Below are 16,765 nucleotides of genomic sequence, written 5' to 3'. Positions count from 1 at the left end.
GGTCGCTCTTCTTTGCACTCTTACTACAGCAGCAATATCCTTTTTGTAGCGTGGTGACCAGAACTGAACACAATATTCTAGTTGAGGTCTTACTAATGCATTGTAAAGTTTTAACATTACTTCCCTTGATTTAAATTCAACACTTTTCACTATATATCCAAGCATCTTGTTGGCCTTTTTTATAGCTTCCCCACATTGTCTAGATGAAGACATTTCGGAGTCAACATAAACTCCTAGGTCTTTTTCATAGATTCCTTCTTCAATTTCAGTATCTCTCACATGGTATTTATAATGCACATTTTTATTGCCTGCGTGCAGTACCTTACACTTTTCTCTATTAAATGTAATTTGCCATGTGTCTGCTCAGTTCTGAATGCGGTCTAGATCATTTTGAATGATCTTTGCTGCTGCAACAGTGTTTGCCACTCCTCCTATTTTTGCCGCCTGCAAATTTAACAAGTTTGCTTACTATACCAGAATCTAAGTCATTAATATAGATTAAGAAGAGCAGAGGACCTAATACTGATCCCTGTGGTACTCCACTGGTTACCTTGCTCCATTTTGAGGTTTCACCTCTAATCAGTACTTTCTGTTTTCTACATGTTACCCACCCCCTAATCCATGTGCATGCATTTCCTTGAATCCCTACTCTTAATCTTGTATGCAGGACTTTGTCAAAAGCTTTCTGGAAATCTAAATAAACCATGTCATATGCTTTACAGTTATCCATTGTCGATGTTGCATCCTCAAAAAAATCAAGCAGGTTAGTTAGACACGATCTCCCTTTCCTAAAACCATGATGATTGTCTCCCAGGATACTGTTACCATATAGGTTATTTTCCATTTTGGATCTTCTAGTTTCCATCAGTTTATATACAATAGAAGTCAGGCTTATTGGTCTGTAGTTACCTGGTTCGGTTTTGTCTCCCTTTTTGTGGATCGGTATTACGTTTGCAATTCTCCAGTCTGTCAGTACAACCCGTGTCAAGAGACTGTTGCATGACCTTGGTTAGCGGTTTGTAAATAACTTCTTTCATGTCTTTGAGTACTATTGGGAGGATCTCATCCGGCCCAGGGGATTTGTTTATTTTAAGAGCTCCTAGTCCCTTTAACACTTCTGCCTCTGTTATACTAAAGTTATTTAAAACTGGATAGGAACAGGTTGACATGTGTGGCAGGTTGACCGTATCCTCCTTTGTAAAATTTGTGAAAAGTAATCATTTAATATATTTGCTATTTTACTTCCTCCTTGAATGTTCTTTTGCTGTTATAATATTGGAAAACCTTTTTGGAACTGGTTTTAGCCCCCTTAGCAATGTTCATTTCTAGCTCTCTCTTGGTCTTTCTAACTTCCTTTTTGACTTGCGTTTGCAGTTCCAAGTACTCTTGAAATAATAAATAATTAAATAAAGTACAGTAATCTGTCTCGTATCCGCCCTAACCATTTACCCTCGATGATCAACCTCTTCAGTATCGTTATTTTATTATTAAACAGAGAAGATTAGTACAGAGATTGTACATCCTACCAAAGTTTTTGTACACTGTGTTGTATGTACTCTGTGCGCTGCCATTGCTGGTAGTGTCACATGAGCTGTTCAGTGTGTTGACATGTAAATAAATCCTGTTCGCCTGTGGGGCGTATCAACTTCAACCTCTGTCTCGATCTCCTGCCTGTCACTCAGCAGCGAATGCACGCACCCACATGCAGACAGCTATTCTGTCGCAAACATTAATACTCTGTATCTTTCTAAACAAGGGATATAGGAGAGCGCCCAAATAAAAGCTGAATCACAGAACAATAATTGTTTGAATATAGTAATTGTGAAAACAGCGGTGTATAATGGTATTTAAAACAAAATTTATTTATCCGCCTTTTTACAAATCCGCCCTTACTCTGGTCCCACCGCAGTCGGATATGCGACGGATTACTGTATTTGAAGCTACTTGCCCTTTAAGAAGAATTATCTGTGTACATAGTTAATATTTAAACCTGTTAACCAAAAAAGTTTTTTGCTTCCCTTTAAGTCTTCTATTCACCAGTCTCATACTTTCTGAGGGAAATGCTTCAAGGTAATAGGAGCTTTGTGCTGCTTAGCAACGCTTTCATAGCACCAACACTAAGTGGGTTTGATGATGCTCAACTGGGTACCCATAAAAGCTTTAATGTGTGGGTGTAATGAAATGTATGAGAAATGCATTTATATGCACTGCTTTTCTGATTGCAGTGTACCAAGACAAGAATATGTCTTGTACAAAATATGTATTCATATTATGAAGACAAACATAAATGCCATTATAAAATGGCTTGGACTAAAATTAAAGGCTGTGATGGGCTGAACAAGATCACATGACTGTGAAGTCAGAATTGTCTTGTGCAGCTGGGTCAACAGCTTAAAAAAAACTTCTTAGTGAAGGATTTGAGGCCCTTTAGATAGTAAGCATTTTTATAATTATTTATAGTCAAACAGGAATCAAAATAATATACAATTCAAATGATAAATTCTTTGGATTTCTTTAAAATCTCAATCTCTTCATCCACGACAGCTGAGCTCCAGGATCTGAAATCGGGGAGGAGAGCATTACGTTGGATCTCAACAACGAAGGGACCGTGTATGAATAAAAACTAAAACCTATGTTCAGATTTTTAAGAATGTGATATAAAAGTTAACTGCATTACAGTAATAGCTGACAGCAGTGGGTATTATTATGCAGTGAACAGTTTTGTTCAGGTTGAATGATATGAGTGACATTCTGCCTTCCTGATTGTCTGACTGGCTCTCTGGAGAAGTTAAACTGAGAAGAGATGCAGGCAGTGTGTTTGGAGGAATAAGAAACAAAGATGCAGAGAACAATTACTGTACTAGGGAATGAGTGATTTCAAACATCAACTTTAATTACCAAAGCAGTTATATTTTTAATTTTTGTTTATAGTTTTCCTCTAAAGGAAAATAATACATTAAAACTGCAGTATAAAAAATAACCGTGCATATCTTAACAAGAAATAAATGAAACATTTACTCAGCAATAATAGCTTCTAAAGACAATGTATAGGAACTATTTGCCTTATAATGCACCCAGGCGCGCATAATATATGTCTTACCACACACCCAAGCAATAACCCTAGGTTATTGCTTGCATAACAACTATATTAAGCTTATTAAATCATTGTTGTCAATTGCTACACCATCAAAATAAAATAGATTCCTCTACCAAAAGGATGGAGAAACATGGTCTTAATAGACATCTTGTCCTATCAGAAGGAGATCGTACAACTTAAGCCCGCTGCACACAGCCCGACTCAAGCCGTTCCGACTCATCTCATCTGAGTATGCACAGATTTTGCGATCAGTTTTGCTCAGTTTTGGTTTGACGTCACAGTTCAGTTTTTTACGACTGGGTGTCGCACACTGCTAACTGAATTACTGACCACAGCTAGATCCTGGTGATTACTATGTATGCAGATTTAATTAATACTGCCCTGTACACATTTTTGTATTAACTTAGCCCATCATAGCGACCCTCATATTATGCATGGCATCGTATGCTGATTAGTCGGTGGAGACCATAGCTATTGACCATTTACACCGTGCAAACGTTTCAGACAGTGTTTGACTTTATGTATAGTTTGTCTACTACACTTTAGCCTGTGGTAAATAAAATCCAAACTGTTGATTTTTTATTTGACTTTGGCGTTTTTTTCTCAGCATGTGGATCTAGGGGCTTGTGATTTGTGACCTATTGGAGATCACTTACTGTTTTGCGCAGTAAGAAAATATACGCTGCCAGTAAATTGATAATTTACCTTTGATTAGTAAACGCCTAAAAAAACGATTCAAATGTGCACATATCTGGTATTTTTTCCATACTTTTTTTATCTGGTATTCGGGACACTCGGAGCAATTCAAGACTAATGTATTTTTACCTGTGGAGTAAGCTGGGATTTGAACCAGGGACCTCCTGGTTACATGGCCTTTTCTTTAACCACCGGTCCACACAGCCTCCCATCTTTAGATACCATGCCAGTATTGTACGACCCATGGATTTGCCAACGTTCATGAAGATAACCTTTCACATTACTTGCCCCTTTTACTTGTATGCTGACATCAAAGCGTCCACCAGATTTTGTACTTATAAGGAAGCATTTAATCCTCTTTAAGGAACTCTGTGTAGCTGTCTTGTAACTGATGCTATCAGGATGCGACTGGTTAGGTTTCTGGAAGAAGTGTATGAAAGCTGATGTCTATGACTGTTTTCTGCAGGGCATCTTTAAAAAAAATAGATGTTTCAACTCAAGGGTCTAACTAGGTGAAAAATATATTTAATTAAATAAAGTACAAACATTAATTATATTAATCAATTCATTTATTTGTTTTACTAGGATACCTTGCTTAGCTGTCAGAATCTTTTATAATAGTGCACTGAAAAAGATCAAGTGATGCTGGATCTAACATCATCTTTTGCAAGTCACAGAGCAGCAGCGGTGAAATTCTGCCGGTATTCACAGGGACTTATTTTGATGCCTGTACTTGATACTGTGACTTATTTTATCTGCTTTTCATTCAACGTGCATGCATTCCATCCAGTCTTACACAGTCCACTATCCTTCCATCAGAAAGCAGTCTCGTCAGCAGCAGTGTGGAGTAGTGGTTAGGGCTCTGGACTGACCGGAGGGTCGTGGGTTCAATCCCAGGTGGGGGATACTGCTGCTGTACCCTTGAGCAAGGTACTTTATCTAGATTGCTCCAGTAAAAAACCCAACTGTATAAATGAGTAATTGTATGTAAAAATAATGTGTAAAAAATAATGTAATTGTATGTAAAAAATAATGTGATATCTTGTAACAATTGTAAGTCGCCCCAGATAAGGGCGTCTGCAAAGAAAGAAAGAAAGAAAGAAAGAAAGAAAGAAAGAAAGAAAGAAAGAAAGAAAGAAAGAAAGAAAGAAAGAAAGAAAGAAAGAAAGAAAGAAAATAATAATAATAACAACAACAATAATAAACATTAAAATAGTCTCAAAATGAACCAATGGATGACATATTGACCTTCGTCCTTGGTAGAAAAATCATGAAAAGTGATTTGTCACCACCACTAGTGAACATTGACTACCTAGTATAAAGCGTTATTAACATCCCTTTTGGAACCCAACCCTTGTACGTTAAAATACACTAGTTTTATTTGTGTGTGTGTGTGTGTGTGTGTGTGTGTGAGTGATATTATATATATATATATATATATATATATATATATATATATATATATATATATATATATATATATATATAATATATATATATATATATATATATATATATATATATTTAAAAAAAAAATAAAAAAAATAATAATAATTTTTTTGCATTTCGTGCATGCTATAAAATCAATATTAGTTCCCATCCATAGGTAAAAAATTTGTGCAAATTAACTTTGATGAATCTTGAAACGATCGTAGGATAAGGATCTCTGTGTTTGAAGTGTTTTTCTATTAATTTGCAGATATTTTCAGAGATATTGTTATGATGGGTAAAAAAAAAAAAAAAAAAAAAAAAAGACATTTAGATGTGTTTACAACAGTAATCTGAGCACTGTACAGATACTAATGTAGGTGAATTAATTCTCATCTTTGTGCATGCAGAGTTATTGTGGACTAGATAACACATTGACAACACGTAATTATAACTTAAGTACCTTTCAATCACTGCGGTGATGGACTGAATATTCCAATGTACAGACACTTGTCATAAGTAAACAGATGGAGGTGTATATTTACTTGTGATAAGTCACTGTATTATCCACCACACGAGGGAGGCAGGTACTAAGAAAAAGAAAATCAAATCAAATATATGTCATGAGGGTCAGGAAACAAAAACCCACGTTGCTGAAATAAATAAGAGCAAGAAAAAAAAAGTTTTCAGGTGAAGAAGACACAAATGTTACTGGACTCGTGTGTGCAGTCTGGGCTAGCAAATACTGCGTCAGTCAGAATATATTGACTTCATACCTCCATGTCAGATGATTTTGCCCATGATGAATCCTCTGGACTGCAAGACCTGGGAAACACTCAGATAGACAGACTACTGATGCCGTTTTATGAAAGAAGATTAAATCATTTCAGGGAGAAAGGGGGTATTCGTGCCAGAAACTCACTCATGTGTCTGTCCAGCCACTGCGAGTGCCTGGAGCATGTTGTTCAACATGAACATGATTGTATTACAGTGAACTAAAGGTAACAAAATCTCCCATTTGTTAAAGTTCAGCTGCAATATACACTACCGGTCAAAAGTTTTAGAACACCTCCATTTTTCCAGTTTTTATTGAAATTTAAGCAGTTCAAGTCCAGTGAATAACCTGAAATGGTACAAAGGTAAGCGGTAAACTGCCTGAGGTTAAAAAAAAAAAGTTTAGGTTACCAAAAACTGAAAAATAATGTACATTTCAGAGTTATACAAAAAGGCCTTTTTCAGGGAACAAGTAATGGGTTAACAACTTACAGCTGTTCTGCAGCAATGGAAGTAAATTAAGCCTTGAAAGTTAATGCTAACAATTCCTACAGGTGTCCCAACTTTTGTTGATTACTTACAGACTGTGTTACTACACCCTCTTAAGCATTATTTGGACAGTATTGTACTGCAGGAAGTAGTATATTGCTCTCATAATGGCGAGAAAAAGGCAATTAATAAAGGAAGACAGACAGACCATTATAACCCTTAACCCTTTGCAGTCCATTTATTAATCGCGCGTCAGGCACGCCAGGTCTAATTAATTTTCACACGCGCAGTTAATTTTAGACGCGCTGTTTAAAAGTATTTTTTTTCACAGTCAAACGGGTTTAAATGGCCCTGCATATTATCAACAAAGCACTCACTAGGCATCTCCAGCCCCGCCCCACCCTTTCGTTTGCTATAGCTTTCACCTATGTAAGAAATAAATAATAATAATAATAATAGTCATACATACCGATCGATCATCTCCGGATCACTCGTTTTATCACCAAACTCCTCAATAATGCGATCCAAGTCATTATTTTATTACTATAACATCTCAAAAAAGCTCTGCAAATGTCCGTGTTTTCTGTGCGCTGATTCAGACCGCCCCCGTTATCTGATACCTGATACCATGTATGACTATTCATGAGATACGCCTTTTTTTTTGTCGCTCCCACTCGGCAATTGAATGGTTTTCTTGGCTTTTTCCGGCGAAAAAATGACTAGACACCCGTTTATTGCGTTGCTATAATGATGTCGGACCCAGTCCGACAAAGGACCTGTGAGGAATAATTGCAATGTCGGACCCAGTCCGACAATGGACCGCAAAGGGTTAAAAGTGTAGGTCTTTCCTTTAGAGAAATTGCAAAGAAAGCCAAGGTGTCAGTGACAGTTTCCTACACCATCAAAAGGCACTTGGAAACTGGAGGAAACTCTGACAGGAAGAGGTCTGGCAGACCCAAAGCCACAACAGAATCAGAAGACAAGTTTCTGAGAGTCAACAGCTTGCGTGATAGGCGGCTCACAGGACAACAGCTTCAAGCACAGCTTAACACTGGTCGAAGTAAGCAAGTCTCAGTTTCAACTGTGAAGAGAAGACTTCGAGCTGCAGGTTTGACAGGTTGAGTGGCAGTAAGAAAGCCATTGCTAAGATGGCAAAATAAGAAAAAGAGGCTTGCCTGGGCCATGAAGCACCGCCAGTGGACGACTGAAGACTGGAAGAAGGTCTTATGGACCGATGAATCAAAATTTGAAATCTTCAGTTCATCACGCAGGGTTTTTGTATGCCGTCGAGTAGGTGAAAGGATGGTTCCTCGGTGTGTGACACCAACTGTCAAACATGGAGGAGGAAGCGTGATGGTCTGGGGCTCTTTTGCTGGATCCAGAGTCGGCGACTTGCACAGAGTGAGTGGCACCCTGAACCAAAACTGCTACCACAGCATTTTGCAGCGCCATGCAATACCCTCTGGTATACGCCTAGTTGGTCAGGGGTTCATCTTACAGCAAGATAATGACCCAAAACATACCTCCAGGCTATGTCAGAACTACCTTAGAAGAAAGGTAGGCTTCAAATCATGGAATGGCCAGCACAGTCTCCAGACTTAAACCCCATCGAGCTGGTTTGGGATGAACTGGACAGAAGGGTGAAAGCAAAGTGCAACACATTTGTCGGAACTTCTGCAACAGTGTTGGGAAGAACTTTCCGAACAATATTTGATTTCCATTGTAGAAAGAATGCCACGAGTGTGTTCGGCTGTTATATCTGCAAAAGGTGGCTACTTTGACGAGTCAAAAATTTAGATTAAATTTTGTTAAACAAAACGATGCCATGATTTCTTTTTTAACTCCAATTGTTTATTTGTTCTATGCTTTAATTTCAGAGTACATTGAGACATTAAACTGCGTAAATTTCAATAAAAACTGGAAAAATTGAGGTGTTCTAAAACTTTTGACCGGTAGTATATTTATTACTATTTTACACCTCTTCCTTACTCGCGTTTCTTTTTTTTTTTTTTTTATACACCCAGTATGCACAGGCTACGTCTGCAGCTAAATTCAGAAGATTTTGTGGGATATACAACAGCAAGGAAGCTTCACCAAGGAGTCATATGAAACAACCCAAAGCGCATCCTTGAACCAGCCATGCATTAACTTGTTTAGATCAGTAACTGCTAGATTGGTTCGTGTAGCTTGTTTACATTTTGTATTTTTTTTTTTTTCAATCAGTAAGTGACCAAAGCCTACTGGTACAAAACAGGATTAATTCGAACAGCCTGTTTTTTCGCAGTTAAACAATTTTGAATCAAACTACAGTCCGTCTACTGTAAAATATATATATATATATATTAGAACGCTATTTATTATACCCAAAATACATATCAGACAGTGTTAGTTCAGTGTTAGAGTTCAGTATTGGGAAGGCAATAGATATAAAATGCTAAACTTTCACAAGTCAAAGGGTCATTCCCCATTTTCCTCCATCCATTTTGCAGTACCTCTTGTCAATCTGAGCTCCCGGTCTTACACAAAATGACTTTCAGATGCTATCTGCAGAACCTTTCTGAATCAAATATCACAATTTGCAGGAGTGGCTAATTTTCGTTTATTCATTCAATATATTTTAGGCAAGTTTTTAGTGGTTAAAAATGAAAACCTGAAATCACTGACATTAAGCAGAAATGAAAACTGCTCCCTAAAATCTGTCAAAATGCTTGAGGAACAAAACCAAAAGTAGGTCTTGAGCAATACCATTATCTCATTACCAGGAACACTATGAGGCTCCAATTTAATTTAATACAAAGGAAATGCAAAAAAAGCAATTATTGTACTGTTGCCTATGAAAAAATAACAATTAAATGCTGTCTGCTATGTTTGACAAACTAACATTTGATATAGTTATATCTAAATCAAATATGCCCTAAACAAAAAAAAACAAACTACAACATTCGTCGGAAATAAATAATATATAAAAAAAAAAATTAATAAAAGTTAAGATGAACACAAATGACATCTCAGCTTTTGTTTCTTCCTCAAGCATTATTATCTGGCTGACATCAGAGAAGTCAGAAAAAAAAGTAAGAATGAAAGAAGGTCAAATTAAAACATCTTCAATATAAATAAATAAAAAATAAAAAAAAATCATTGGTACAGAAATCACATATTTAAATGATAGACACCCAATAATAAATCAAGAATAACGATAAAAACAGTGTCTTAACACGCAATATGAATTACTTGGATCTAACTTAATGAAGCCAGGAATTTAATAAATCATACCTTGACTAGAAATCTTCGTAGATACATTTCAGAGGCATGCTATTGATTGCTGTCTGTGAGTAACATGTTTGGCTAAATAAAATCAATCATACTGCAATATTGATCACTAGCTAACCCTCTTTTTGCTCTCTGACTGGAAAGTAACTAATGAGTTATGTGTTATGGTCCGAATCATGTTGGCATGATGACTTATATGACTTGAGCTATCATCATCACACACTCCTCAACCTTGAAAAAATTAGAGGTTATTTGAATGACATGTTGATAATATGAATGCAACAAGCTATCCAAAGCCAGCAAGTAGATGAATAGTTGGCTGCCATTGCTTTGTAGGAAAAGTTCACAGGGGTACACATCCAGTTTGAGGTCAATAAAGTATAAACCTGTAGTTCTGCCATCAAAACCTACACCACAACTATGATGCCTCCTCTTTATATATCAGAAACAGGAAAAAAAAAGAAAATACTTAGAAAAACACCATAAATGAAGAAACCAATCTCAAAACTACTGTATAGGCTTATGTGCCAAATGGCCCAACCAATTTGGCGAGTGGCTTTGGCCAGATTGACTTATTTTTGCATCCAGTTCCATATGCAGGTCTGACATCTTCACAACCAATAAGTTACCAAGGAAGTCGTGAGAGGACATGAAATTACAAAGCAGTCATTATATAAAATATATTTGTTGGAAAAAAAGAGTGTTTTACGGTACAGTCGTTGTTGTGTGAAAGCAAAAATAGGCAAACCTCTTTTTGCCAAAAAAAAGCCAGTTTTGAAGACCTTTGACCTCATTTGTATTCATCAGGGGGTGACCTAGTCTTGGACAGTTGGTATAATTCCACTTTGTCTTTTCTAACACAAAATAATTATTTCACACAATCATTGGAGTATCAAACATCTCCCTTCAATCCACTTTACAGTAGCTGTAATGAGCCAGCAGGTAACTATGTAGAACTATTCTAGTTTTATAGTGGTCATAACTGTAAACAAAAAAAAAACATTCATAGCTATTCTGTTTCAGTTAAGACAATTTGATTAGAACCAAACAGTGATATTTATGTGTTGTTACATTAAAAATCATGATAGACCTCACAGGTCTCTGGCAACCAGGTTTCAGGTCACGATCCCACTTGTAAATGCTCTCAAAAGCGGACAGTGGGCATCGCATGTCTTTATACTGTTCATATTCACCTTGGACCAACTGTTGCCATGGCGAGTTATCTAGCAGGTAATTACAGATGCCTCAGACATTAATGCTTTATTATTGAAGATTCCCTTACCTGCTTCTCTAAGTGGCCATACTCAGCTCCTTGGTCAGCAAAGAAGAAAGAAGATTCTCCTCGGTTTTTGGCAATTTCTATAAGGGCCATTGCAGTCCGCACTGTGGAGTTTCTGGCATGAACAAACACCATCACCTTGAAAACAAATGTAAACAATATAAAAACACACACAGGAACTTTGTTTTGTAATATTATTAATCAAATCTGAATGCAACACAGCTGTGAAGGTGAATCATACACTTTCATCCTTGTCTGTATTGATACAAGACATTAATAAGAAAGAGCCTACTCTGATAAATAGGGCAAGATGAAGTCCTTCATTAAATTAAAGTGATGATTTAAGTGATAACTCACATTTATCCAGGTTGTACAAGACAATAATCCACAAGACTCTTTGATAATTTATGAGGTAAATGAATAAGGATTCAAGTGGGCTACTGCAGTTATAATGAGATTAATAGGAGTTGTTACTGCAAGGAAATTGCTTTTTTTTATTTAAAAAATAAGATAATGATATATATTATATATATACTACCTACTATCATTTTTTTTATTGGCTCTTGTAATGCTGAAATTTTCATATCTCGATTATATTATATACATAATATAATAATGTTCAATAAAACAAAACAAAAAAAAATGTCTAAAATGCAAGAAATAATGACATTTTAACCAAAACCCTAGATTGAACATTCCTATATTAAACAGCAGTACTGGCTCCTCAGGAGGCAAGTCTCCGTTATAAACTCCTATCTGCTATTAACCACAGTACTAGCAGTAGCAGATCAAGCGATCTGAGCATAGGTTTTAATTGGAAAAGCCCAGAGTTTTTTTCATCAGAGGAGACAAGCCTCCGTTATAAACTCCTGTCTATATAACTAGAGTACTAGCAATGACAGGGGATGTAGTCTGAACCCTGGTTTTAATTGGAGGAGCAGCTCATACCCTCCCGCTGAAGCACTGCTACTGTGTGCTCAATTATGAGTGAAGTGTTGAATAATGGAAATTGCATAATTCGGTTTCGTATTCAAAGTGACCAGAAACAAATTAAAATCCATCATAACGGTAGGACAAATTTAAATACTTGACAGAACATTAAATACAAAGCCAGTATGTTGTAGTTCCGCATTTCTGCTGATTGGAAACACCTTTCAGCGTGTACCAGATAAACTACTATTCCCAGAAGACACTGCACGTCCATATGCCTATTGCATTGTGACACTGGGAGCGTCAGTAAAGCGAGATATATTGTCATATTATGATACCACCTCCTTTCTCTAGGAACAAGTTAGTGTTGTTTTATTTCTCTGTTAATGTTTGTTGGAAGTTGTATTTATATTATTTTACCCTTTCCCCAGCAGTGTTTGATTATTTTCCCCAGCGCAGGTAAATTCTTTCACTTTCTTTTCTCCTGTATGGAATATCATTATTTTGTTGGTCGTTTATTACAGTTTAGCAAATTAAGTCTATACAGGATGTGCTTGATTTTTGTCTGCTTTTTGTTTAGAAAATATTTTATGCAAACCATGTTAGGTCTTGAAATCGAAATGCTATATCAATGTTGTACACAGTGCATTTTTAAACATATGTTGTTAGTGTACAACCGTTAAGTATATAAGAATAAACTATGATGAGCTACTATTTTCTTTTCTCAGTTGGCTAGTGGAGAAAATGCACTTAACAGCCAAATTGGGGTAAACCTGTTTAGACTGCAATTGTAGATCTCTTGATCTACCTCTCCTACTATGCAATGGACTTCCCTGATCTAAGCAGCATGCTACTAGATCCTCAGCTAATGCACTATTCTTATGTAATTGTAGATATAAGCCCTCTGCCTTTTTTCTGCCTCCCCATTTTGGCCCCCAGCCGCCACCGATTATATATATATATATATATATATATATATATATATATATATATATATATATATATATATATATATATATATATATACACACACACACACACACAGTCGCAGACAAAAATATTTGGGCGGTTAAAAACAAAGAGAAAAACCACAAAGAAACTGATTTCTATCATTTCTAATTGTTCCATTGAAAGATATAAATTAAAAGTAGAGATTAAGCTTAAGCTAAGAGATGCAACTATATGAAAAAGGAGAAACTATCAGATAAATAGGAGGCTGTGTGGTCCAGTGATTAAAGAAAAGGGCTTGTAACCAGAAGGTCCCCGGTTTAAATCCCACCTCTACCACTGACTCATTGTGTGACCTTGAGCAAGTTACTTAACCTCCTTGTGCTCCGTCTTTCGGGTGAGACGTAATTGTAAGTGACTCTGCAGCTGATGCGTAGTTCACACACCCTAGTCTCTGTAAGTCGCCTTGGGTAAAGGCGTCTGCTAAATAAACAAATAATAATAATAATAATAATAATAATAATAATAATAATAATAATAATAATAATAATAATAATAATAGCAGAAACACTCGATTTACCAAAAAGTACTGTGTGGGCTATTATTGACAAACACAGGAGAACAGGAACTACTGCAGCTAGCTCCAGGTGTGGAAGAACAAGAAAGATTTCTGCAAAATCTGGAAGAAGAATCATTCAAGCAGCCCGGCAAAATCCTCTGATTACTGCAAAAGATTTGACACAAGAATTGAGAAAAGATGGTCAAGAAATTCACGCGCAAACAATTCAGTGATACCTTAACAAGATGACTGTCCATGGGCAAAAACCAAGATGCAAACCTTTGATAAAAACAACACATGAAAGAAAGCGATTGGAGTTTTCCATTGAATACTTGAAGCCTGATGATTTATTCCACCAAATTTTATGGTCAGACAAATCCAAAATAGAACTTGTTTCACCAAGAAAGCAACAATATGTTTGGAGGAAGAGAGGAGAAAAATTTAAAGAAAAGTTCATCATGCCCAGTGGTAAACATGGTGGAGGTTGTGTGATGGTATGGGCTTGTTTTTCTTCCTCAGGCATTGGCGACCTTTGTATCGTAGAAGGATCAATGAATGCTGCAAAATATCAAGAATTTATGCACTCATTTGCTACCCTGTGCTAGAAGGCTTATTGGACAGAAGTTTGTATTCCAGGAGGATAATGACCCTAAGCATTCTGCAAAGTCTACAAAGGAATTTCAGAAAGATTACAGTTATGGATTGGCCATCTCAGTCCCCAGACTTGAATCCCATCGGGATATTGTGGATTGACATGAAGGGTGTTTGCAGAAGCTGTATGTGTTGATGAATGGGCAAAAATATCTCTGCAAAGAAGCCAGGAACTGGTTTCAAAATACAAAAAAAGACTGCAAGCTGTAAAGGAAGCAAAGGGTGGGCACACAAAATACTAATGTATTATAAAGCTGAATCTCTGCTTTAATTTATATCTTTCAATTAGAAATTATAGAAATCACTTTTTTTTATAGAAATCACTTTTTTTTTACCAAATACTTTTGTCTGAGACATTATTATGGCAGGACGGCAGTACTCACAGTAAGGTTGCAATGTGCTTTCCATTATAAGTCCCTATTTTGTGCAGCTCCAAAACTGGGGCTAAGTTCAATCAATCTGCCTGCCATTTTGGATTTCAGGTATGATTGGTAGGCTGATTTTTTTGAGCTACAGCACTTTTTAAAAACCGGTGGTTTTTCGTGCAAGTTTGGTGCTGGGAGATCGTTTTTTATTATTCACCTGTAGGTAAAAAAAACTACTGGACAGTTACTACTCCCATTTGGCAAGTTACTGCATCTAAGTAGTCTTTAGTGCCTTTTGTGGGTGGTGAGGTTTAAAAATGTGTATTTTAATATAAAAAAGTACTTTTAAAAATGAATGCTATGCATGCGCAGTTGTACGATTTGGTAACCGTTTTTGTGTAGTTCTGACTGGACCTGTAACAATACAATCACTTAGGAACGCTCTCCAGTTTGAACTACAGCTCCCAGAATGCACACCGAACAGCTGATCGTAGCTAACATTTCAAGCTTTTCACAAGCGTAACAGAGCATCATATTGTACTGTACAGAGTAAGTAAATAAATAGAAACCGTGTTAGTCAGTGATAGAAGGTGAACGAGTATTTAAAACCTACATGTACACTTAGGCTGAGAGACTGTGCGCCAGAGCAGCTATAAATAATGGCGAAACATTTCAAGTAGGCCTAAAACTATTTTTTAAATTACATTAGGCTTACAAAAATCGAAAACACTTGCCCATAAGAACGTCCAAAGAAATAATGTTTGTTTATTTCTAATGTAAAACAAATAGCTATGCACTTCTGCACAAGAAGAAAGGCCGAGGGATATCAGCCGAGCCCCTTGTCAGCTGACATACAAATGCTTCAGTGCAGAGATGTGCTTTATTAACAACCAATAGAATACGGTAACGACACTTTCATGCAACAATTGTGATGGTGACCAAACGTGTGTGAGTACTGTTGTGCTAAAAGAAAAAATTAAAATCAACAGTTGTATTCAAGAAATTTAGAACAAGAACACGGAAAATTTAAAATAGAAACACACTTAAGGTTTGTGCGTTGCACACATCGTGCCATTAACAAAATGCTCTGAAAACAAATAAATAATTTTAATTAAGTGCTGTAATGCAGCAAAAACCTGAATAATTAAACAAAATGGGAAGTGAAAAGGTTACCGCAACAAATCTGAACGTTTTTTTTTCTTTTGTGAACTCTAATAAATCAACCTTTCGCCAGTCAAATCGTAGTGCCTAAAGTTTTGAGTTCCACAAACAATTATTTTTTTTGTCTGTTGCAGCTTCTTTAGAGCTGATATCTCCTCAGCCAAAGAAGCAAGAACGGTAACTTAAGACATTACCACGATGAAAAACAGTATGTAGAGTGAGACGTGTCGGCTGTTGCAGGAGAAACAAAGTTTATTTCTCAAACTGACCAGAAAGGTGAAAACAGAACGCATAGAAATACTGGGGACTGTAAATTAGGAAGTGTACTGCTGAGAGGAAAAAAAAACAAACATATTTAGGGAATTAAAAATGAAATGTACTGCAGTAAAATAAAGTGCCATTCACTAAAACAGCTCTCAAATTGTGCTAATGAAAATAGCTACAATTTTTGACAATGTGCTTGCTGTTGTGTATTCACATGCTGCCAGATCAGGACTTGACTAATGCTGAGCATGGGTGCTGCAGCATGCCGTTTCCCATATTACTGTACACAATTAAAGGTGTGTTCACCAATTCCACACATATTTTCAGCTAGTCTTGTATTGCAGGGGACTTGATGCTCCAAAAGTCCATCTTGTTGATCTTGCCTTGCTGTGAGCAGTGCTGAAATTAAGCTCCTAATAATTTGTCAGACAGTACAAGCAGACCACTACTAGTCTAGCACATGCTTAAACCATTCAAAATTGCACCAGAATGCACTATTTTAAATCCCTGTCCCCCATCGGCACTATGCTCACAATGAGATCGGTGCCCCCTATTACCTTGTAATGCCACATACCTTAAAACCAATTGAAAACCCTGACTGTACCTGTCAACTATTCACTTTTTGCAAGTAACTTTACAGAAAGAAAATCCTACTGGAGTTCTTTCTTATATTACAGCAGCGGTTCTGCAAAGTTGACATTCAAGTGACAGACCTCAGTTAAATTAATGTGCACTGATCTAGAGAAGTAATTGAACTAATAGTCGTCTCACAGTTTTAAGGTATTAGCATTAAAGGTAAGTTCATAAGGTATCCTTACAATGCCGTCTATTGCCACACCACATCAGCAGAGCAA

The 16,765-nt window shown here is 36.5% G+C and overlaps 1 protein-coding gene across 2 annotated transcripts in view; it reads right to left on the bottom strand.

The window, feature by feature from the left end:
• Window positions 1-16,765, bottom strand: part of ascc3 (activating signal cointegrator 1 complex subunit 3) — a 265,685-nt gene that overhangs the window by 108,781 nt on the left and 140,139 nt on the right. For both annotated transcript variants that reach the window (XM_059024632.1, XM_034003889.3), the window contains exon 14: window positions 11,037-11,171. In XM_059024632.1, the coding sequence (XP_058880615.1) occupies window positions 11,037-11,171 (135 nt within the window). The remainder of the gene's footprint in view (window positions 1-11,036; window positions 11,172-16,765) is intronic.

Source organism: Acipenser ruthenus, chromosome 5 (assembly GCF_902713425.1).
Source record: "Acipenser ruthenus chromosome 5, fAciRut3.2 maternal haplotype, whole genome shotgun sequence".
Classification (NCBI taxonomy): domain Eukaryota; kingdom Metazoa; phylum Chordata; class Actinopteri; order Acipenseriformes; family Acipenseridae; genus Acipenser; species Acipenser ruthenus.
Note: the sequence above shows the minus strand (reverse complement) of the source record. Positions and strands in the feature narration are given on the sequence as shown.